The following is a 24,192-nucleotide window of genomic DNA, read 5'->3' as shown; positions in this document are numbered from 1 at the left end:
AACTGTTAAAAATAAATAAAATCATTGCAGGGAAATATGAGATTTCTGGCAGAGGCAGAGATTGTGAGAGAGTGTGATGGCACAAGGTGGTGGGCAGGGGTTGAGAGAAAAAGCAGTGGAGGACATGATGTCATTGGCACAGCCCAGTGGATATTGTTGGCCCATGGCCACCATGGGAAAATCTGTCAGCCCTCTTCCAGTCCTTTTGGATCCAAAGTGGCCCCCTCTTAAAAATTAGTAAAGACCACTACCATAGATGCACTGGGAGCAAAACCAGTACCTCGGCTTGTCAGGGTTGACTTGAGTCAGGTCAGGTGGTAGCTCTCATCTACATTTATTTGCATTTATTGCTCGCCTAATCACTGCATACAATTACAGTATCATAAAACCGAAAATCACTAGCATTACAGCATAGAAAATAATAAAACCATATGAATATAACATCAGTAAATGCAAAGCACAGACACCAATTCGAAAAACCCAAAACGTCAAAATGACTTCAAAGTGTCAAACGTGCACCAAATAGCAGCATCATCCGGAGAACATGACTATAAGAGGTAAAATATTCCAGAGGTTAATAATTCCGCTTTGACCTGTACCCAAAGGGTCACTCAAGCGAATGCACCTCCAAAGAGTTTTCGCTGGACTTTCACTGAGTTAATGCCATAGTAACCAAATGGACACTTTGCTTTCAGGGGGACACAAACACCGCTGCTGCCTCCTTCCCAGCTTTATTGTGCATCGGTCGGAGGCTACAAAAAAACCCAAAAAACAGCTTGACCCCCTTCGTTCCCACAAAGATAGTGGAAATACGCGCTTCTCGCGAAGCAAGCCGCAGGATACCGGGAATGACCGCATACTCAGCGCTAGCCGCGATTGGACTCGCCCCCTTTTTCCTACCTTCTGCGCATGCGCTCGCACCCAAGGACGTGCCGAGATGCAGGGAGGTGGGCGGAGCGAGGTCTGCAGAACAGAACGGAGAGAAGATAAACTCCGCCTTCCCACCTACCCTTTCTCCTTGCGCTTCGTTTCGTCACGGTCCTGGCACGTAACGCCGACGCAGCCGTCCGAACGCGGCGTCCTTTACGTCTTGCGAACGTGCCCACGCTTACGCCTCCGCAAGACAAGGGCGGAAGTAAAACCGCGGAGGGGGGGCGGAGCTACGGCTGCTGGCCGCTCGTGCGGGGGTGAGGTCGTGACGGAGCGTAACCGGAAGTGGGATTAAAACGCTGCGGCACTTCCTGCTTGTGTGTGTGTGAGTGAGGTGAGGAGCGGCGGCGGAGCTTGGCGCTGAGGCCCGCGGAGCAGGTGAGTCTCTGCTTCCTCTTTCCCCTTCACCTCGGCACAGCGAGGGGTGGAGGGAGAAGCCTGGAACGCGGCTACTTCACCGGTGAAGCCGAGGCCTAGAATCTGTCCTGAGTCCCCCACCCCCAACGTGTTTGTCTCGTTCCCTCCTTCCCCACCCCCATTTTCACCAGTCCGCACTGGTCTATCGTTTGATTGTTTTCTGCCCCTTTGCGGCTATGCCTCCTGCATAGGCGTCTGCCTCTCTGCTCCTCCGGTTCTGTCTCCCCTTCCCTTGTATGTTTCGTTCATTCCTTAAACCACTTTTCTTGATCCTAGTATCTGCCTCCCTTCCCCCTCTGTCTGGCAGATTGCAGTCCCCCTCCCCCACTGTCTGGCAGATTGCAGTCCCCCTCCCCCACTGTCTGACAGATTGCAGTCCCCCCTCCCCCTCTGTCTGACAGATTCCAGGCCTCCTCCCCATGACAGATTCCAGTCCCCCTCTCCCTCCCTCCCCCTCTGTCTGACAGATTCCAGTCCCCCCTCCCCCTCTGTCTGACAGATTCCAGTCCCCCCTCCCCCTCTGTCTGACAGATTCCAGTCCCCCCTCCCCCTCTGTCTGACAGATTCCAGTCCCCCCTCCCCCTCTGTCTGACAGATTCCAGGCCCCCTCCCCCACTGTCTGACAGATTCCAGGCCCCCTCCCCATGACAGATTCCGGCCCCCTCCGTTTGACAGATTCCAGGCCCCCTCCCCCACTGTCTGACAGATTCCAGGCCCCCTCCGTTTGACAGATTCCAGGCCCCCTCCCCCACTGTCTGACAGATTCCAGGCCCCCTCCCCATGACAGATTCCGGCCCCCTCCCCATGACAGATTCCGGTCCCTCTCTCCGGCCCCCTCCTTTTGACAGATTCCGGTCCCTCTCTCCGGGCCCCTCCTTTTGACAGATTCCGGTCCCTCTCTCCCTCCCCCTCTGTCTGACAGATTCCGGTCCCAGTCTCCCTCCCCCTCTGTCTGACAGATTCCAGTCTCCCTCCCCCTCTGTCTGACAGATTCCAGTCCCTCTCCCTTCCCCCTCTGTCTGACAGATTCCAGTCCCTCTCCCTTCCCCCTCTGTCTGACAGATTCCAGTCCCTCTCCTCTCCCTCCTTGTCTGACAGATTCCAGTCCCTCTCCCCTCCCCCTTTGTCTGACAGATTCCAGTTCCCCTCCGACAGATTCCCCTCTCCCTCCCCCTCCATCTGACAGATTCCCCTCCGTCTGACAGATTCCCCTCCGTCTGTCAGGTTCCGGGTCGCCTCCCCCTTCCGTCTGTCAGGTTCCGGGTCGCCTTCCCCTTCCGTCTGTCAGGTTCCGGGTCGCCTCCCCCTTCCGTCTGTCAGGTTCCGGGTCGCCTCCCCTCTCCGTCTGTCAGGTTCCGGGTCGCCTCCCCCTTCCGTCTGTCAGGTTCCGGGTCGCCTCCGCCCTCCGTCTGTCAGGTTCCGGGTCGCCTCCCCCTTCCGTCTGTCAGGTTCCGGGTCGCCTCCCCCTTCCGTCTGTCAGGTTCCGGGTCGCCTCCCCCTTCCGTCTGTCAGGTTCCGGGTCGCCTCCCCCCTCCGTCTGTCAGGTTCCGGGTCGCCTCCCCCTTCCGTCTGTCAGGTTCCGGGTCGCCTCCCCCTTCCGTCTGTCAGGTTCCGGGTCGCCTCCCCCTTCCGTCTGTCAGGTTCCGGGTCGCCTCCCCCTTCCGTCTGTCAGGCTCCACTCTCCCCTCCCCCCACTAATCTGTCCGGTTCCACTCTCCCCTCCCCCCACTAATCTGTTGGGTTCCACTCTCCTGTCCCTCCAAGTCTATCTGGTTCCACTCGCCCCCCCCCCCCAAATCTTTGATTCCAATCTTCCCCTCAGTCTGTCAGATTCCACTCCACCTTCCCCTTGTGTCTGTCTGACATATTTCACTCCCCTGCCCCTTCTTTGATTATCTGCGGCCTCCTGGTGGTGGTGGAGGGGGACATATATTTGGCATCTCCAGCTCCCCCTCCCATCCCAGTCAAGCTCTGTTATTGTTTCCAGTCCTCCCTGCGGAGATGTTCAGGCTCCAGTTTGAGTTATTTTTAGGCCTCTTGGTTTCATGATGCAGGGAAATTCTCACAATCGGATCCTGTTTTGTTTTTTTTTCCTCTTCACATAGAACTACAAATTTACTATTTTAGTTGGTGGATAGGCTTTCCCCTCCTCCAGCTGATCTCGACCAGGGGAAAAATCCTTCCAGATTAACTCACTGCAGCCTGATGGCCGAATCCGGGCTGTTAAGGAACACTTCTCCATGTGGTATTTAAATAATCGTAGACTGTGTTATTTTAACAGTTTAAATTGGATTGTGAAACTGATGGACTGGAAAGCAAACTGGGGGCCAGCAAGACTCTGGGAAAGGAAGGGTTTTCTTTTAATACTTTTTTTTTTTTTGTAAGAGAAACTCCACAGCTAGTGTTTATTTTTTAGTTAATTTTAGCACCATTGGTCTTTTTCTTTTTTTTTTTTTTTTTTTTTTATAATGACCATGGGACTTTGTGCCAATACATTAATTGGGCATTTTGCTACTGGTTAAGTGCTGTTGGGTCACCTGTAATTCACTTATCCACGTATCTGTATTTCTCTGGTTGTCGAGTCATCAGCCAGTGCATGTTTGGGCCTTGGCAGTGACGGGAAGGACTTGGTATCCATCAGGGTGATGCCATGTTAGTCTGGCGATCTAGGCAGGGAACTGCTTCCTTCCACTGAAGGTGTTGCCACCTCCCAGGAGTGTGGGAGCTGTGCCTTGGCGGGTATTGCAGGCAGAGCAGGAGTTTCATCCCTTTGTAGGTGGCTGTTCCTTTTGAGGCCTCGTCATGTCTCCGAAGAAGGAGCATGTGAGGTCAACGCGCTACCTCATGTTTGGTTGAACCTTTTAAAAGGTCTCACACCCTACAGAAACTCTAGTTTTTCCTCGAGGACAGGTACGGCTGGTGGAACTCTCTACTGCCTTTAGCAAAAGGTTTGACGGGCCACTGATCTTTTAATATACTTGTTTTCCATCCTCTTACATATTGGGCCCAGACATAGGTTTGTATCTCACCCAATTAGTGGTGCAGGGCCCAGAGGAAAGTGGAAACTTAGGTGGCAATACCTTTTAGAAAAACCCAAGAAAGAAAGTTGTATCAGACCTGCGTCCCATCAGAAGGTTCCACCTAGCCAGTGACCATTCTTCGGGTCTGCATGCAACATTCAGGTGGGTTTCTTTTCTCGGGTACATCAATAGATTTGTGTACCCCAATCACCAATTAAGCAGTCCCGACCCTACCCGCTGCTGTCTTCTGTAACTGTGTATGATCATAGCTGTGTCTCGGGTAAAGGATTTTATTGCCCTTCCTTATCTGCCCCGGCTGGTTCGGATGTCAGTTGGAAAAGGAGCGAGAACTGCCCTGGCTCTTCAGTTTGGGATTTCCTTCTCACACTCCCAGCCCCGCTTTCAGCAACTGCTGCCAGATGTGAAATGCTGACATTGCAGATAGACATTTAAAATAACCTTGTGTTAAATATGGATTTTCTTGTTCTATGAAGCCCAAGTTAGGTAAATATTTGTTGATGCAAAAAATGCAAAAGCATCTCCAGGGTGGAAATTGTTTTTTGAAAAGCTAACCGCCAGTCGAGGTTTTGGATATCAAGGAATTCTTTCTCCCATCTCTTTGCCTTAGCACCTTTTAGTTTATTTGGGTTTTCTTTTTGCTTTGCTCTCCTCTCCTCCTTCACCCCACTCCCTTTTCATCTCTATCCATGACCTCTATTCTCTCCCCACCCCACCCCTCCATCTCTCCAGCGGGACCCTGCAGTGGTAATTCATTGGCATGGCTTGGACTGTGGCTCCTGGACTCCTGCTGTGGTGGTGGTGGCGGAAGGGTTGTCCTCTCACCCCCAGGCTAGCTGAACCAGCAGCTCCAGGCCAGGTTTTGCCCCATGCATGCAGGGCATTTGTAGTTCTCTTTGCATGCAGTGGGGCTAAACCAGGGCTTGGTTGACCCAGGGAGAGGTGGCAACGCGAGGCGTCAGTTCTTCGGCCCCCAGGCTTCTTTGCATCAGTTGAATGTCCTTAGACCTTGGGCATAGGCACCACATTTTCTCAGCTTTGGGTAAAATGATGTTTTGCTCCAAGGTTTGTGTCCAGTCTATTGTCAGTGATGCTTCTGAACTTTGTTAAAATGTGGCATAGTGAAAACCAAAAAGACCAGAAAAGGAGTTTTTTTCCCAAGCCCTGAATAGCTAGTCTTGAAATGGGGGGGGTGGATTTTAGTGCTAAATGATGCATGCGATTGTATTATATAACCTTTAGAAGGCACAGCGGTTGCATTGACCTGTTTTAAGAAAAGGGGAATTGCAGAAGAAAGCCAGCGCTGCCAGCGTTCCTGAGAGCAGAGGATGGCGTGCGGCGGTGTTTAAATTCTTAAGGCTCTATTTCCTCCCTTATGACGGGCAGGGTTGCTATTTACCTGTGTAAATATTGCGGCGAGGAATGTTGGGAGGGAGTATTCATCTTACAGGAACTCGCTGCACCCCCCTGCAGCTTTCCTTTCATCACACACCTTGGAAATGGCCACATGTTCCTTAAGTCACCAGTGCAAACATGATTTTAAATATAGCTTTCTGGCCTTTGACTAAACAGAGCACCATTCGTGCAGCCGTCAGCGCCGGAATGCCAATTTCTCCGCTGTGGGTTCATCGTACGGTTTGGGGCAGGCCTTGTGCTTCTGCTTGGCTTTGGCGGTATCTCCGATGCCGAGGTGGGCGAGGGGCCTGTTTGGAATGGGGACTTTTGTTTTTTGATCTCCCAAGTGTGCTGAACAGCTTGACTTGCCTTGCTGTTTGTGTTTCTTAATACTCTTCAACAGCATTGGCAGTTCTTATTCTGTTTGAATTTGCCATCAGGTACAAAGTGGGGGGTGACCCCCTCCACTGTTGCTGTATTGTGGTGATGTGGGGGGGGGGGCTGGAATTGGCATCTTCTTGTGCAAAGCTCAACCTTGAGTACACATTTTTATTTATTTAATTGCTGGGGGGGTGGGGGGCGTGACGCCGTGCGAACTGTGGCACCAGGACCACGGGACTGGAGCAGACAGATCTCGATCCAACGTTCCTAACACAGCACTGCTCTGAAACACGTTTTCGTGCTGTGGTTGTGGAGGAGCGAGCACGGATGGGCTGGGAGAAGGCGTGTAATGTGTGTGTGTGTGTGTGGGGGGGGGGGGGGGGGTTCTCAGAGCATAGCTCTGCCGGGCTTCCTGAAAGGTGGAAGTTTGAATCCCAGCTTTCACTCCCTCTCTGGGAATCTTTTTGATTCTCCGCACTGCATTTGAGTTGCCTGTAATTAGGGGATTACTTATTTTTTTCCGCCTCTCCTTTCGTTCCAAAGGTGCATTTCTGAAGACTTACATTTATAAAGCTTGCTGAAATATGTCCCATACAACCTGATTGTAAAGAGAATTCGTTTTTACGGTTTTATGACAAGTTGAAACTTCCCGATACATACTGAGCAGTCCTGGTGGGAGCAGCTAGTAATATAACCCCCCTTCTGGAAGAACACAAAACTTGCGTGAGGAATTCCAATCGGATTTGACAGCAGTGAGAGTCAGCAGCTGATGCCTGGTCCAGCAGGTTGGGCATGGTTTTGATATTTAGGGTATCTGCGTCGGAGGTTTCCTAATTAACCTGTCAGGCAAGCTTGGAGAAACCAATTTCATGGCTGGCATTGTATTCTGTGCTTGGAGAACAATGGCCGTCAGCTGCTCTTAGGTTGCTTGAGTAGCTTGCTTCGGAGCCGGTCTCGCCTGAGGTGTCTTGGTCTGGTGAAACCGCTTGCATGACCTTGCATGCTTATGAAGACGTTGATACAAATTATTCCAATTATAGCATTCTAGGATCCGCGTGCTTCCCTGTGGACCCAAGGTGTGGCGAAACGTCTGTCAGCACTCCCCACTGTGCCTTAATGAGATTTTAAATATTACTACCCTTATTGTAAGGCTTGGGGGTAACCTGCATGGAGCGGCAATTACTACCATAAGAAGCTTGTTGGGCAGACTGGATGGACCGTTTGGTCTTTTTATGCCATCATTATTATGTTACTATGTTACGTTCTGTCCCTAAAAAGTCTGCTGTCGTGTGGCCGGGGTCCGTAATGTGACTTCTTAAAACATCTGCCAATGCTTGAGGGCCAAGGTTCTCTTCTTCAGGAGTCTGGAACGTTTCTCTGTTTACTTCCAAACGAACGTGTGACAACCTTTTGTGGCTGCAAACAAGACTTCTAAAATGTTCTTCTTTCCTTGATTTATTTTTTCTTGTTCAACAAGATATTGGGGGGGGGGGGTGCGGGAGAAGAGTTGGAGGAGGACAGCAGTGCTACTGATACAAAGACCAACTTCCAGGTTTCTGGGTGGCCCGGGTCTGGCATGCTGCAGACTCTTGCTTGCTTTAAGTTCTGTATGTTTTCGAAAGATACAAAGCAAGTGGGAGGATTGCTTCGCAGGTTTCTTGCCTACTCGGGGGGAGGCTTTTCTGTTAAAATCACAAAGCGAGTGTGAATTTTGTGGAGTCCTTCACCACTGGGACATGCCTTTTCTAACAATCGCTGTTGCGTGTGGCAGACGACGAGTCCATCCTGCGTCCCGCCACTCTTACCTCCAGCCTGGGCCTGTCCTCACTGCCTCCCGATGTGGTTGTCCACCGCATCTGCCTTCAGGTTTCCGTTATCTCTGGTGTTGGACCTTCCTCAGAATGCGGCAAGAGGCCGGGTTGCAACTACTCTTCCTCTTCGTAGCAGGACACCGCTGGACCTTTGGGGCATGCCCCCCACCCTAAATTTAAAGGGCCCTATAAAGGCCTGAGACTGAGAACCCTTCAGTGCCTCGGTAATAGGTCGTCTCGTCTAAGAAGTGCTTTGCCACCACGTTCCTGACCCTGACTCTTGTTCCTGGTTCCTGGATCTGCTGTCTGTTCCTGAGTTCCCATATCTTGCTCCTGTTTCTTCTTTTTGTGACAATCGTCCCTTGTTTGTCTTCAGCATCTCCCCTGCTCCTGTGGTCCTTCATTCTTCGCTTCCTTGGATTGGACTTCTGGCTTTTGATCTCAGATTAAATTTAGGACTCTCTTGGATTGACCCTCAGATTGGACCTTGACGCTGCTTGACTTCCACCCGCCTTGACCACTGCCTCCTCTCCTTTCTTGACTGAACTCTGCCTGCTGTGACCACTGCCCCCTGACCACAACACTGACCAAACTCCACCTGCCTCTGACCCCAGCCTGAACCTGACCCAGTCTGATTGTTGCCTGCCCTGATCTCTGCTTCTCTTGACTCTACTTCCTTCTTTGTGCTGGCCTGCAACATCTTCATCGTGGCGGATCTACATCATCACAGAGGCCCGCACTTAAAACCAGCTGGCCCCGGCGCCCGAGGCTCAACCTAAGGGGAACGTAGGCTGGTACTGGCGAAATGCCAGTAGGGCCTCTGCTCCAGCCAGCTCCACCTGCTGATGATGGGGACCTGCAGAGCTACTCCTTGCAGGTAGCACCAATTCCGCCTCAGCCCAAGGGTCCACAGACACAACAGATTGCCGAGGCCTGGATCTGGTGGACGCCTTGGGCCTTCAAGCCATTCCAGGCCTAGCACAGAAGATCCAGCAGCAGCAGTTTCTTGATCTTCTGGCAAACTCCATGGAGCAACTCAGCGCCCACTAGATGCAGCAGCAGCTTCGACCGCTGCCTCTCCTGCAGCTGTTGCAGCACCCCCAGCTGTACTTATTTTACCCATGATTTGTCTATCAGCACCGCCCCAGTACCCTGGAGACCCAAAATGGTGCCAAGGGTTCTTAAACCAATGTTTCATTCACTTCTCTCTCCAGCTGGCACTGTTTCCTTATGACTCTCTCAAGACCACCTTCATGCTCTCCCTGCTGGATGGTAAGGCCTTGACCTGTGCCTCCCTTTTATGGAAGCGAACAGATCCTCTTCTCCAGGATCTTCAACAATTTGTCAAGGCCTTCAAGTTCATTTTCGAACCTGGCCATGATGGGTTTAGACTTTCTTCACCTTTGCCAGAGTTCCCGACCACTGATGGACTATGCTATAGAATTTCAAACCATGGCTAAGGAACTAAACTGGGGAGAAGACTCCGTAGTATTTTCATGGAGAGGCTGTCTTCACGGGTCAAGTAAGAACTGACTGTCCGTGAGCTCCCAGAATCCAAAGATGGTCTTATTGACTTGGCTGGGAAAATCAACTGTTACCTCCAGCAATGTGCCTGAGAGTTTTGCATGCCACACAGACCCATTGCACTAGCCCCCCAATTTCAGCGCCCTCTCTCTCCTGCTCCAATGGCAGCACCAGCCCAGGCACACTCGGAGGAACTGATGCAGCTCAGCCAGGGGTGCCTCACCCCTGAAGAAAGGCTCCGCTGACGCCAGCCTGGACTCTGCTTCTACTGCGCTGGGACCAGACACCAGCTTGCCCACTGCCCACTAAAGCCGGGAAACTAATGAGCCTATGATCAAGTAGGGAGGTGATCCTAGGCTTCATGGCTCCAGCTTCTCAATTGACTCTCCTGGTGGTTATTTCTATGAACAACCAAGAATTTCCCGCCCAGGCTTTGGTTGACTCTGGCACCGGGCTAAGTTTTATAACGAAAGCCCTCGTCGACCACTTGCAGCTTCCCACAGTTGCCAGAAAGACACACCTTGTCATCTCCTCTATTCACGGGAATCTGCTTCCCGGTCGGCTCACCTTTGCCACAGCGCCCTTGCGTGTGCACACCTGCTTGCTACACATGGAAAGCATAGACTTTCATATTATTGACAAGGCAGTACATCCCATTGTGCTGGACTTACTTTGGCTGCAATTCCACTCTCCGTAGCTTGACTGAGCCTCATTACAGCTGTCCAAGTGGGGCCTCCATTGCCACAACTCCATGCTTGCAGTGTGTGGAAACCATCACCTCACTCGCCCTTAACGGCAACCCTGGTGGAGCTGCCCCCACAGTACATAGATTATACTGATGTTTTCTCCAAAAAGTAGGCTGAGACTCTGCCCGCTCATAGGATACACGACTGTGCCATCGATCTGCTGCACAATTCCAAACCGCCCCGTGGGAGAGTGTATCCATTATCCATCCTGGAGATTAAAGCGATGTGTGAATACATAAAAAAAAACCAAACCTTGACAAGGGTTTCATCCAGCCCTCTTCTTCCTGAGCTGGGGCCGTGTTCTTCTTTTTCTCCAAGAAGGATGGCTCACTGCGCCCATGCAGTGACTACAGAAGGTTAAATGCGATATCGAAAAAAGACCGGTACCCTTTACCACTCATTGCCAAGCTTTTTAACCATCTCCAGGGATCAAGAGTATTTACGAAGCTGGACCTTTGTGGGGCCTACAATCTAATTCAGATTTGGTACAGAGAAGAATGGAAGACAGCATTCAATATTCGAGACTGGCACTATGAGTATCTAGTAATGCCCCTGCCGTATTTCAGAAAATGATTAATTAAATCTTCAGAGACCTTCTGTCTGTCTGTGTCATCGTATATCTCAATGATATTCCTCATCTTCTCAAAGGACCCCAGCTCTCTCCACGAGGATGTTTGTCTAGTCCTCCAGAGACTGCGAGATAACAAACAGTATGCAAAGTTGGAAAAGTATCTTTTCGAGAAACAATGTATCCTAGGAAAGGAAGGTTTTCTATCTAGCAAAGGCTTCCACATGGATCCATAAAAGGACAAGTGTATCCAAGACTGATTGCAACCCTCTGGTTTACATGCCCTGCAAAGATTCCTAGGCTTCACCAACTATTACCAGCATTTCATTCCTAACTACTCTTGGATTGCGGCTCCTCTCACAGTGCTCAGCCGAAAAGGAGCCAACCACAAAGTGTGGTTCTTGGAGGCTGTTGCTGCTTTCTAAGAACTGAAAGATGCATTCCTTCAAAGGCCTTGCCTCCATCACTCTGACCTCTCGGGTCCCTTTATCCTCAAGGTGGACACTTGTTCACTGGGAGTAAGCAATACTAAATCAGCACTCAAACACAGGATTGTGCTTCATCCAGGCTCCTCCTTTTTATGAAAATTCTCCCCGGCAGAGCATAACTACGGGATCGGGGACGGAGCTGCTGGCCATCAAGCTGGCGCTTGAGAAATAGTACTGTTGACTCGAAGGTGCTCAACATCGCATTACTATTTACACTGATCACAGAAACTTAGAGCGTCTTCATCAGGCTCAACGACTGAATGCCTGCCAGTCCCGCTGGTCTCTGTTCTTTGCACGTTTTGATTTCATGCTGAAGTACTGGCCACACAAATGCAATTATTTCTCACTAAGTATGGGAGTTATGGGCCAAGTTTGCTTTGTGAATTCCAGCAAATTCACAAAGCAAACTTATACTACTCTCTATACTATTCTCACTAATTATACTACTTGGAAATAATTGCATTTGTATGTTTGATTTTTCTCACTTTTAAGAGGTTTTTTCTAATGAAGTACTGGCCAGCCATCAAGAATGTTAGTGGACGTCATCTCCCAGTCTTTCCTGGCCGAGGACACCCCTTAACCTCCCAGGCATATTGTTGATCCAGCCCGGATCTTCCTAGCCTCGACCACGACCACCTCTCCAGCATAGCTCCCTGCTTCAACGGCAGGGGAGAAGATAAACAACCAATAAGGGCTGTATAACATAATCTGGGTAAAAACAAATAAGCATGGGTGTAGCTTGCTTATTGCGGCGGCTACTACCCCTACTACCTCTAACTAATCAAGCTAGATATTTCACTTGGATGCAGCTCCTCCACCGCTCTCTACATTAATGGCGGGGGTGGAAGGGAATTAGAACCAAGAGCTAAGAGAAACAGATAAGTATGGGAGAAGAAATGAGGGAAGCTTGCTGGGCAGACTGGATGGGCCATTTGGTCTTCTTCTGCCGTCATTTCTATGTTTCTATGTTTCTATATGAACATGGTTGTATCACGTAAACTCAGAGAAAAAGTGTTAAAATTGTCTCACAATTCCCATGTCGCTGGTCACCCTGAACAAGCTCAGACTCTTGCAGTGTTCCAGCAGTACTACTGATGGCTTCAAGTGCAAAGAGATGTCTGGGCCTATGTGGATTCCTGTCCCACTTGCGCGCAGCAGAAACCTTTGGGATAACCCTGGGGGGCTGTTGCCAGCCTCCAGGGAACCCTGGACCCACTTGTCCACCAACTTTGTGGTGGACTTCCCACTCTCAAACAGCTGAACTATCATTTGGTTCATAGTTGACTGTTTCTCAAAGATGACTCAATTCATTCTGCTCCCGGGACTTCCCATGGCCCCAGAGTTGGCCCACCTATTCACGCAACACATCTTTCACCTGTACAGCCTGCCCAAGCACATCATCTCCAACCATGGGGCCCAGTTCATAGCCAAATACTGGCGGTCATCTCTCTGGACTACACAACAGCATATGACCCCTAAGCAAATGGCCAGTCAGAGCTGACCAACTGCACCCTGAAAAGCTTCCTCAGAGCTTATACTAACGATCATCAAGATGACTGGGTCTCTTTCCTCCCATGGGCGGAGTTTTCCCATAACTTACAAATCAGCACTGCTACAGGGCCTTCGTCCTTCCAGGTCATATATGGGAAACAACCATTGCCTCCATTGCATATCCTGTTGACTGTTCCCTCGCCTGCAGCCTAACTTGACAGTTCATGAGCTCCAGGAACTCTGGGTATACATCATGGAGATGCTGTATAAATCACCTGAAAGGGCCAGGAAAACTACTGATGTGCAATGGAGGCCTGCACTACAATTCAAGCCAGGAGACAAAGTCTGGCTCAGCACTTGTCACATTTGGCTCCAGATACCCTCCATGTGTCTGGCCTCTGACACATCGGCCATTTCTCAATCCTACATCACTTGGGCTGGGTAACTTATCAGCTACGGCTACCTACCTCTCTCGGAATCCAAAGCGTGTTCCATGTTTCCCTCCTAAAACATTTAATCCTCTCATGGCCCTCCAGGATACTCCAGGAACCTCAAGAAATTTCCTTGGAAGAGGACATCACCTATAAGGTAAAAGAGGTTTTGAATGTCAGGCGACGTGGCACGAGATGGGAGTATCTTATATCCTGGGAGGGATACGGCCCAGAAGAGAATACTTGGGAACCTATCTCGAACATACTTCTGAGAGAGTTACATGCCATGTAACCCCAGAAACCTAAACCCTCAGGGAGGGGGTTTAGAAGAAGGGGTACTGTTGCGTTTGGCTGACCTCAGGTCCATCCCGCAGCCCACCGCTCTTACCTCCAACCCAGGTCCATCCTCACCGCCTCCCAAAACTGCACTGGCCTTGTGAGACTCTGTCATCAGCCGCGTCTGCCATCGGCTTCCCAGCGTCGGGCCCTCCTTGAAGTGCAGCAAGAGTCTGTGCTGTGACTGCTCTTCCTCTTTGTGGCAGAATGCCACTGGACCCTCGGGACACGCCCCCTTCCCTTAGGGCTTGCTTGATGACTGCCCTAACTTTAAAGGGCCAGGGGCAGGAAACCTCTAGAGATGCTCTCTGATGACGTCATCCAGCCAGGTCTATAAAGGGCTGAGACTGAGAACCCTCCAGTGCCTCTGCAATAGGTCGTCTCGTCTAAGAAGTGCTTTGCCACCGTGTTCCTGATCCTGACTCTTGTTCTTGCTCCTGCTGTGTGTTCCTGAGTTCCCATATCTTGCTCCTGTTTCTCTTGGTAGTTCGGTTCATCTTGAGTTCTTGTCTTCGTGGTCAGTTGTCCCTTGTTTGTCTTCAGCATCTCCCCTGCTCCTGTGGTCCTTCATCTTCACTTTCTTGGATTGTACTTCTGGCTTTTGACCGGATTGGACGTCTGACTCTTACTTGGATTGGACCACTGGATTGATCCTCTGATTGGACCTTGACACTGCTTGACCTCTGCCCACCTTGCCCACTGCCTCTTCTCTGTTCGCGACTGAACTCTGCCTGCTCGACCACTGCCCAGACCACAGCACTGACCGAACTCCACCTGCCTCCGACCCCAGCCAGAACATGACCCTGTTGGACTGTTGCCTGCCCTGATCTCTGCTTCTCTTGACTCTGCTTCCTTCTCTGTACTGGCCTGCAACATCATCATCGCAATGGATCTACATCATCACAGAGGCCCACACCTAAGACCAGTCTGCCTTGGCACCCAAAGGCTCAACCTGAGTGGAATATGGGCTGGTATTTGCAAATCTCCAGCAGGGCCTCTGCTCCAGCCAGTTCTGCCTGCTGGCAGTGGGTCCTGCAGGTGGTGCCAACTACGCCTCGGCTCAAGGGTCCACAGCTGCCACAATCTCTTTGGGATTCTTTCTGAATACAGTCTGAATTTGACACCTGATTTCACAGTTTTGTGAGATGGATGTTCAAATGAATATAGAGATGGTTGGGGATGTGGGACTGATAATCTTTCAGTAAACCAAATTATTATTGTAAAGCCCTTTCTTTTAAATATCCGGATGGAGATGAAAACACGTTGTTATAGTTGTAGCACTTCAGGGAGGTGAGTGCAGCTGTTACTGGGATGGATGGTTTGGCCATCAGTTTTTGGAAGCTAGCAAGCATGTAGAGGTTAAAGAAGAAAAGGAGCGGTATTAATACTATTAATACTCCAGTGCATGTAAGTAGCTTGACTTTCATGGAGGTGGTGACTTCACCAAAGTCGCACGGTGTGTTGGTAGCAGAGCAGAAACTGGAACCCAGTAAACCGAGGTGATGTTCTGAACGTGCCGCGGTATATAAAAATCTCTAAATAAATAAATAAATATTTGGCATTCTGTATTGAGCTTGCCTTGGCTTGTTGGCCAGTCTTGGAGATGTTGAGAAGAATATGGGAACTTTACAGGAAAGTATCAGCACAGTTGAACATCTGTAGCCCATCAGATGTGGAATCCTCGGGAGGCCCTGCTCTGACAGCCATGCTGCCTACTGATGACAGAATCCTGGAGCTGTCGCTACTAATTTTTCACATGTCTTGCCCAGGAAAAAAAAAAAATTAAACTTAATGTTCAGCCTCTCTTCTTTTTAATGGAAAAGTTGAAAATTAAAGCAGACGTTCTTCAGCAAGCTTCCCCACACAGAATCTGGCAGGTGAACATTCAGAAGAGGTCCTGGCCTGAAGTCAGAAGTTACACAAGTTTTTGAGATCATGCCGATACGGCCTCGAAAATCCCCCCAAAAGATTCCATCTCCAGTTACCACCTGGGAATGGTCAGCTCTGACCGTTGAGGCCTATTAAGCATCCAGATGTCTAAAAAAATAAATAAATAAAACCCAATGTCAAACTATCCGCACTGGCTTTGTCTGCTCATTACTTTGCCCTGAGCAGCACTGAAAGGTTGGCAGAGTGCAGCGCTGTTCCTGCCTAAAAATGCCAGGGTCGAATGCTTGACAGTCGGCACTACTGCTTACAGGTTTCCCACTTGCACTAACTCAGTCCCACCCCCACCTTGCCTCTTCCCTCTCTAGCATGACATGAACGCCATGGGGCCATAGCAACGTGTGAGGTCGCCCTTGCATCTTTTTTTTCATTCTGTAGGCAGCAGTGGTCTCTGGTGTGATTCATGGAGAGCCTGTGAGCACATGGCCGCTTCCTGGGAATTCCAGAACGGCTTGCACACGGTATTCCCAGGTACTCGGGGGGGCGGGCGGTCTGCGGTCATTTAGTGGCTATGGTTGCTTTCTAGCGGGAGACGTTCGAAGGGCCGCTGTCTGCCGTTTGTGTGCACCAGTTTTTAAAGCTAGGATAACGGTGTTGTGTGCCGCTGGCAAAATCTGCAGGTCTTGCCATGCCTCCCGTTAGAAGGACGGCGGAAGGTGCTGGAAAAGAAATAGTGTGTCATGATTTTCAAGTTTCTCTACCATGAATAGATGTGGCACCTTCAGTACGATAGCAAAGGGTTCTGGGCTTGCTAAAAATAAATAAATAAATAAATAAATGACTGACTGAAAAGACCACATTTCTGCTGTGTGCATTAATCTGTAATCATTTTGCTTGTTCTCTTCGTACAGTCAGCAGGCAGGAGAAAATGAAGACTGGCTGCAGCATCGTGGAGAAGCCAAAAGGAGGGGCAGGTAGGACCACTGTTTTGTGGTGTTTGTTTACTGATTTATTTTCAAGTCCGCTTCAGTCCTTCAAGTCCGCTTCAGTCCTTCACGAATGCACGCCGCAGGCCACACCTCTGAGCCTCTCACACACACTCACACACCGGTGTCCCGAAATGCCCGTGGCTGCTAATGACCCCTTGGTTTCGCCGCTGTAGATTTAGGGACGAGCACAGCTTTGCAGGCCTGAAAGCTTGGCGGGAGCTGGCCGTGACCCTACGAGCGTCACGCGCAGCTCAACACCAGCTCCTCTCACGGGCTCTCCTCTCACGTATGCGCCAAGCATGGCCGAAGTCCATCACCGTGTTGGCCTTCCCGTGCTTTCTTGGAGTCGTGCTGCCATCGTATCACTGCTGCTTTGTGCGGGTTACCCCTCCCAGTGTGCTTCATTTCCATCCTTTTGTCCCTGCGAATCCTCCGTATTTATCCCCTGCTTGTGTCTTCACTGCTTCCTCTGGAAAAGGCACTCTCTGCGTCCACTGCCCGCTCCGTGAAAAACCATTTCCTGATGTTCCTGAGTCTCCCCCCTCAGAGCTTGACATCATGCCCTCCTGCACCTTTACTACCTGTCAGGTATTTCAGTGTCTCTATCCTATGTCCCCTGTCTCTCCTCTCTCCCAGGTTATACATATTTAAGTCCTTCAGCCTCATCTCATTCTGGTAGCCTTCCTCTCGACCACCCTTAGCTTCTCTCTATCCTTTTTTTTAAGTAAGACACAGCATTCCAGATGAGGTCTGGCCAGCAGCCTGTGCAGAAGGCTTATCCCCCTCCTTTTGTCTGCTGGTTATGCTCCTTCCTGGGCATCCTAGCGTCGCCTTGTCACACTGTTTTCCTACCTTGAGATCATCAGCACTATCACCCCGAGGTCTCTCTCTCCTGGTCCGTGCACATTAGCTCTTCACCTCCCAGTGCCCTTCCCTCAGATGCAGGGCTCTGCGCTTCTTGCTGTTGAACCTTAACTACCAAGCATTCGACCACTCCTCAAGCAGGAGTGTCCGCTCTGTTGCAGATGTTTTGTGTCATCTGCGAAAAGGCAAACCCTTCTTTGTAAACTCTCCGCAGTGTGACTGACAAAAGACATTGAACAGACCTGGGCCCCAGGGCGAATCCCTGAGGCATTCCCCTGTTTGCCTTCCTCTCCACAGAATGAATTCCATTTACCGCCACCCATGGTCGTCCGTCGCTCAGCCAGCTTCTAATCCAGCCCACAGCGCGCTCCTGTGGGCGACCGGGTGGAAAGCTGCGCTGAAATGCGAGTAAACCACATCCAGCCCTTGATCTCGAGATAATCAGGTTCGTTAGACACAGCCCGCCGGGCTGACCGGCCTGTCGTTTCCAGCCTCCTCCCTCGCTACCACTCTTATGAATAGGGACAGCATCCGCCCTCCTCCAGGTGGCGTGCGGCCTCTCCCGCATCCGGCGATGTCCGGCGGCGGACCCATGGGAAGCTCTCTGACCCTCCCTTGATACCCCTCGCCTGCGCCCTCTACTCTGTAAACGGTGCGGCATCCGCCCCGCTCCCAACGCCGGTCCTTTTCCCACTCCCTTCCTCGGTGGACATGGAGCAGAGGCCATTTCTTCAGCGTTTCCCTCGTCTCCCGCTGCGCTTTTGTCCTTTTCTGATCGGAATCTGACAATTCCACCTTTCGCCGGGGGGGAAAACCCCCAAAAAGTCTCGTCGCCTTGCTTTACCTGTTCAGCTGTTTGTTCTTCCGCACGTGCCTTTGCCATGCTGGCTTCGTTGCTGTTTTGGTTTTATCAAGGATTCTTGTTTGAATGCCCAGTCACCTCTTTGGTAAACCTTGCTGGCTTCCTTTTTATTTGCTTTCCTGGCGTAGCTTCCCGGTTGCTCTTTCCCTATTTCCTTTTAGTTAAGCCCGCTGGTTTTGCACTTCAGGCAGTGGTTGGTCAGACAATAAGACGATAAAACAGGCAGTGATGTCGTCACGCCTGCTTCCTTCCACCCTGCCAGAGCCTCCTTAAGGGACGCGGCAGTTTTTACTAAAATTCGGGACTTTGAGCTTTTTGTGGCTTCTCTCCATCTCGGCCCATTCTCGCCAACCGCACCATCTGGTGCTCATCTGGGACCTTCCCATTCTTAAGTAACCGGGTCCAGTGTAGCTCCTTCCCCTGTAAGCTGCGTTACCATTTGTCTGAGGAGAATCCCAGGATCTCTCGACTTCTAACCGAGTCTGCCAGCGAGAATCTCCCGTCCGCATCCAGTAGCTTAAAATCTCCCTGCAGCAAGACCTCCCCGCTTCATTCCCGCCTTTTGCCCGTTTTTGATCAGTTCTCTATCCAGTGCCTCTGCCTGAAGACCACACCCGTGACCATAGAAGTGCCATCTAGACAGCCCACAGCAGCACCCCCTCCTCTCCCCCCCTGCATTTTCGTTCCACCCCCCTCTTCCGCCATCCCTGTCTTTCCCAAGTAGCTTGTGATCCAGCAAGGTCCCAGCCCATTCCCGGGACTCATCGAATCCCGTCTCTGGAAGCAGCACTACCCAAGTCCACCTCGACCGGCAGGGCTTGAAGACCTGGAAGTTTGATGCATGGACTATGAGCGTTTGCACGTGCAGCTTTCCAGAGGTTTCCCTCTTGGCTTCGTGTAACTGCACACCTGCTTTCTCTTGCTCCAGATCACACTAGCGAGCTCTTCTGGATTTTCCCCTACAGCCTCCCTTTCTTTGTTTGTTAGGGGAGAGGCAACCCAAATCAATAAGTTTACATCTGGCTTAAGCGCCTGTCAATGTATGATCCAAAAGTTCTCATTTAGGATCTCTTCGCTTGCTTTTAACCTGTTCCATGTACCCTGCTCCCCTCTACCCCTCCACCGCTGGACCCCGCTGGCCACGTTCACCTTAATCTGGCTTTCCCGGTCAACATGATTTCAATTTAAGTATCTGTAGGCTTATCTGAGGATTCCTGCTTCAGCTTGGCGATTATTTGGCCCGTGATTCCTTGGTGTGACTTTTCAACACCAGAATCCCTGCTTAAAACCAATCCCTTCCCCCTTTTAAAGATGACCAGGCACAACTCTTTGGAGACCAAGCTGTACATGTGTTGTGTTTTACTGAGCAAGAGCAGTAACACACTGACGCCCGGCTGATGGATTCTGACTCTTGCTCTCACTTGTGGTCCAGGGTTGTAATCACTAAAATCTTTCTGAGCTAAGAGAGAGAGAGAGAATATAATATTTCTTAGCTCTGAAGGTTCCCAGTTAATATCTTTTTGGTCAGGGCTAGGAAGCCATTTCCCCTGCAAATTAATTATTTTATGTATTTCATGTAGAGGGAATAGAGTTAAAATTCAAGCAGGGTACTTCACACATTGTGTATGTGCATCGTTTCTCAACCTCTTTGGCCTCTCTGCTGAGACTGCCAACAAAAGTGAGGATTACTGCCGATTTGCACCAGTGGGCACCCGGGAAGTGGACTGGGAGCCCTGATTCATTTCACACAGGTCACCAAAATGACTTTCATCTGACAACGACGTCCGGTCATTAAAGTTCAAAGTTGTGAACCTGTGAGCCCTCTTCACGTTTTCATTTTTTTAATGTTTAGGCTATCATTTCCCAGACTGGGCGTACAAGGCGGAGTCGAGCCCGGGGTCCCGGCAGATCCAGCTCTGGCACTTCATCCTGGAGCTGCTGCAGAAGGAGGAGTTCCGCCACGTCATCGCCTGGCAGCAGGGCGAGTACGGGGAGTTCGTCATCAAGGACCCGGACGAGGTGGCGCGCCTGTGGGGCCGGAGGAAGTGCAAACCCCAGATGAACTACGACAAGCTGAGCCGGGCCCTCAGGTGAGGAGCACACAGTGTGGAAAAGGCAGGGTTAGGAGCCGGGCCCTCGGGTGAGGATCACATGGTATAGGAATGGCAGGATTAGAGGCTGAGCCTTCAGCTGAGGAGCACACAGTCTGGAAGTGTCAGGGTTAGGAGCCGGGCCTTTGGTTGGAGATCGCATGGTGTGGAAGTGTTAGGGTTAGGAGCTGGGCCTTCAGTTGAGGAGCGCACGGTGTGGAAGTGTCAGGATTAGGAGCTGGACCCTTGGGTGGAGATCGCATGGTGTGGAAGTGTTAGGATTTGGAGCTGGGCCTTCAGCTGAGGAGCACACAGTGTGGAAGTGGCAGCGTTAGGAGCCAGGCCTTTGAGTGAGGTGCGCGAGGTGCAGAAACGGCAGGGTTAAGAGCTCGACCTTCAGCTGAGGAGCACACAGAGTGGAAGTATCAGGATTAGGAGCCAGGCCCTTGGGTGGGGATAGCATGGTATAGAAATGGCAGAATTAGAGGCTGAGCCTTCAGCTGAGGAGCACACAGTGTGGAAGTGGCAGCGTTAGGAGCCAGGCCTTTGGGTGAGGTGCGCGAGATGTAGAAATGGCAGGGTTAGGAGCTGGGCCTTCAGTTGAGGAGTGCTCGGTGTGGAAGTGGCAGGATGAGGAGCCGAGCACTGGGGTGAGGATCACATGGTATAGAAATGGCAGGATTAGGAGCTGGGCCTTCAGTTGAGGAGGGCTCGGTGTGGAAGTGGCAGGATGAGGAGCCGAGCACTGGGGTGAGGTGTCGACCACGTGCCAGGGTGAAGAGCATCATTACTTTCTGCATGGCTGTCCCCCTCTGCCCCGGTTTACCCCCCTCCCCCCTCAAATGTATGTCTCTTCCATCCAATGCAACAACAGTGTGCTTCTGTCATTTGTCAAATCATTGAAATGTGCATCACTCCTTCTCCCATCTTCATGCTTCAGCAGCCCGGGATATAATTAACGAGGTTCAGAAATCCTTGTTGTTCAGTTCTTCCTCAGGGTGCCGAGGGAGCCTGTGGATTTTATTTTTCTTTTTTTGGGGGTGGGGGGAGGAGAGGGGTGTAACCTAAATAATGCAAATGACTCTTCTTCTTAGCCCTAACCTGGGTAAATATCTCATGCATATTTATTGTGGATATCCTGCCAGCCGGATCCGTTTTGGCTGCCACGTGGATGGGAGCCCGGAAGCAGGGTAGTTTGAAAGTCCTTAAATCTCTTGCAGCACCAGTTCGGGAGCCGTTGCATGAGAAAAGCTCTCTCACCCCCCACCCCCCTCCCCCACCACCCATAACATCCTTTTGCATTGAAAGGGACCCGTGGAGAGGACCCGCCCTCCACGGCCGCCTCCTCTCCCTTGCAGCGTTTGGCAGGTTGACCTCCTGATCTTGGGTTTGGCTCTGCTGCTTGTTTTTTTTTTTTTTTTTTTTTCCTCTTTCTCGGAGCGTGTTGCTTGGAGAAGTAAACTCGGCTTTCCTAGTCATCTCGCTGCTTCCGCTTTGTTTTTGTGGTCTCATGACTGCCGAGCGAGCCTGGGATCAAAGGGCAAGAGTCCTTATTATTATTATTAATTTTTGTTTTGCTTCGCTTTTTCTTTTAACGGAAACCCAGAAAGCAAACAAGTTAAAAAAAAAATCACGCTCGCGGACAACGTGGCCGGAGAAAGTTTATCTCCTGTGCCATCTGATCCGGAAGGGATAAGCCAGGCCTGGTTTGGTGACTCCCCCCCCCCTCCCCCTCACACCGGTGCATATCTGGACTTGTAGTTTTCCTGCCTTGGCTATCGAAATTGGAAGCACCATGGCCAGAAATGCAATGAGGCTGAAAGCCAGGGATTGGCTCAGCTTGCTCTTGGCCGAAAAGCATTATGAGGGTGCATGAGAGCAGGTCCCCCTCCCGCCGTCACAAGTCGTCTTCTCAGAAGGGACGTGGGATCGCATGCAGTTAGGGGGCTAGGTGATGGTTTTGGGGTTTTTTTTTTAGCATCTGATGGACTTTATCTACACACAAGTGAATAGTCAGTAATGTAAATATCAGCACTTTATAGCCAGGTCGTGTACCCAGAGCCCGTTCTGACGGGAGGTTGTTCAGATTGATATACTGAGGAAGGCTGAACGTACCTCTAGCTTGAGAAGTCGCGTCTCGTGGGCCAGGTTGTTCTTTCTCTCTTTTTTTTTTTTTTTTTTGTTTAATAAGATCTGTAATGAAATATTCTGATAAAACCAGCGTAACTCTATTCCGTTTTGGCACTTCCAGGCTAAATTTTCTTTTAATTCTGATCGTCTTTACAGATATTACTATAACAAGAGGATCCTTCACAAAACCAAAGGCAAAAGGTTTACGTACAAGTTTAACTTCAATAAGCTGGTGATGCCCAACTACCCGTTCATCAACATAAGACCCAACGGTGAGTGGACAAACCCCCGGCCACCTCCCCCCCCCCTCCCCTAATATTATCGGGACCCCGACCAGCGGCCGTCGTTGACTAGGAAGCCCACGCCCTCTGCGTATCTCGGGACCGCGGCGTCCTGCCTCCGCCCCTCCCCCGCTGTGGGACCCGAGTTTGCTCGGCAGAAGTGCGCGTGGTGTTGGTCCATGCAGCCCCGCCCCCATCGATTGCCATGGGAGTTTTTGCGTCTCTTTCAGTTGCTGACGTGACCGCTTGCGGGGTTTCTTGGAATCTGTGGCGGTGGTGGCTTAAATAATTCAGAGGCGGTGGTGGGCAGGGTTCACGTAGCAAAACTGCAGTCTGGGGATGGGAGTGTTGGGGAAACACTTTTTTTTTTAAATTTTACATTTATGAGAGTATAAAAAAAAAAACAACTCCAAGATTGGGGGTACATGAGGTTTAGAGAGCACCTGGGTGCCTTTTTTTCAGGTGGTCGCAGGGGCTGAAGGAAGGAAGCACTTACTGCTGGTAATCTAATCTTCTCTTGCGACCTGCTGATGACCTTTCCCATGAGAACGCCGCACCCCTAAACGTGCTGGAGATAGAAATGTTTCAGCCTGGCGGACACCCCTGAAGAAGGGGACCCACTGTGGTTTCTAAAACAAAATTCTGGCAGGGCGGAAGAGAAAATGTCTGTCCTGCCCCCTGCCCCGCGTGACCCCCTCTTCCGACCGACAGCCGTTTTTTTTAAAAGAGCGCATTTCTGGCTTGCTCTGAACTCGTTGCCACCTTGCAGAAGGGAGTCGCAGCAGAGTGGCTCCTGCCACCGGGGCAAACCGGATGCGATATGCTTGGGTGTATTGCCGAGGAAGCCCTAGAGAGGATGCAATTTGTGCAGGAGGTGCGTGTTTAACCTGGGATCGCTGCAACAAGTCTGGGCAGTTCCAGTTGCTCGCTGCCATCTTTTTTTTTTTTTTGCTGACATTTTACTGCTGCCACACCCTTTCTTTCTCCCGCCTCAACCCCCCGGGCCAGGCGTGCACACAGTAAGCAGCGGTTAAAGAATTGAGATGTGTGTGTGTCTCTCTAATTGTTGCTGCTGTTGCTTTTTTGCCCTCACGCCTAGGGGAGAGGCGGGAGGGATGCACAGCCTGTTTAGGGGGTGCTGGAATCTGGTTTCTTTTTTTTTTTTTTCCTTTGGCTGCTTGCTCCTCCCTGCAGCCCCTGGGGGGGGGCAGAGCCAGATGCTGGCGTGCAGAGGGAGCACGGTTCTGAGCCTCCGGTGATAAGTCGCCGTGTAGAAATGGGGCACTCTGAGAACTGATTTTCTGTGACTTGGAAGCGGTTGTCCGCGTTCACTCGTCAAATCTTGTTGGACTCCCTCGGTCACTGTCCTCTGCATATCCATCACAGCACGCTGGGGGGGGCAGGCCACTGATAATGGAGCTCACGTTTCTGCAAACAATGAGTGCATTGTTTGAATACATTCATTGTTTTCTCTATAGTAAAGGGGTGCTGGACAGGCTGTGTACCTTTTTTATTGGCCCAGCATGGGACTTC

The 24,192-nt window shown here is 50.8% G+C and overlaps 1 protein-coding gene across 2 annotated transcripts in view; it reads left to right on the top strand.

The window, feature by feature from the left end:
- Window positions 1-1,185: 1,185 nt before the first annotated feature.
- Window positions 1,186-24,192, top strand: part of ETV3 (ETS variant 3) — a 32,816-nt gene continuing 9,809 nt past the window's right edge. Inside the window, exons 1-4 of one of the 2 annotated variants that reach the window (XM_029580366.1) lie at window positions 1,186-1,308; window positions 16,355-16,417; window positions 20,026-20,248; window positions 22,535-22,650. In XM_029580366.1, the coding sequence (XP_029436226.1) occupies window positions 16,372-16,417; window positions 20,026-20,248; window positions 22,535-22,650 (385 nt within the window). In that variant the 5' untranslated portion in view covers window positions 1,186-1,308; window positions 16,355-16,371. Of the gene's footprint in view, window positions 1,309-16,354; window positions 16,418-20,010; window positions 20,249-22,534; window positions 22,651-24,192 lie in introns of both variants that reach the window. The other variant, XM_029580365.1, reaches the window with a different exon arrangement.

Source organism: Rhinatrema bivittatum, chromosome 16 (genome assembly GCF_901001135.1).
Source record: "Rhinatrema bivittatum chromosome 16, aRhiBiv1.1, whole genome shotgun sequence".
Taxonomy (NCBI): Eukaryota; Metazoa; Chordata; class Amphibia; order Gymnophiona; family Rhinatrematidae; genus Rhinatrema; species Rhinatrema bivittatum.
Note: the sequence above shows the minus strand (reverse complement) of the source record. Positions and strands in the feature narration are given on the sequence as shown.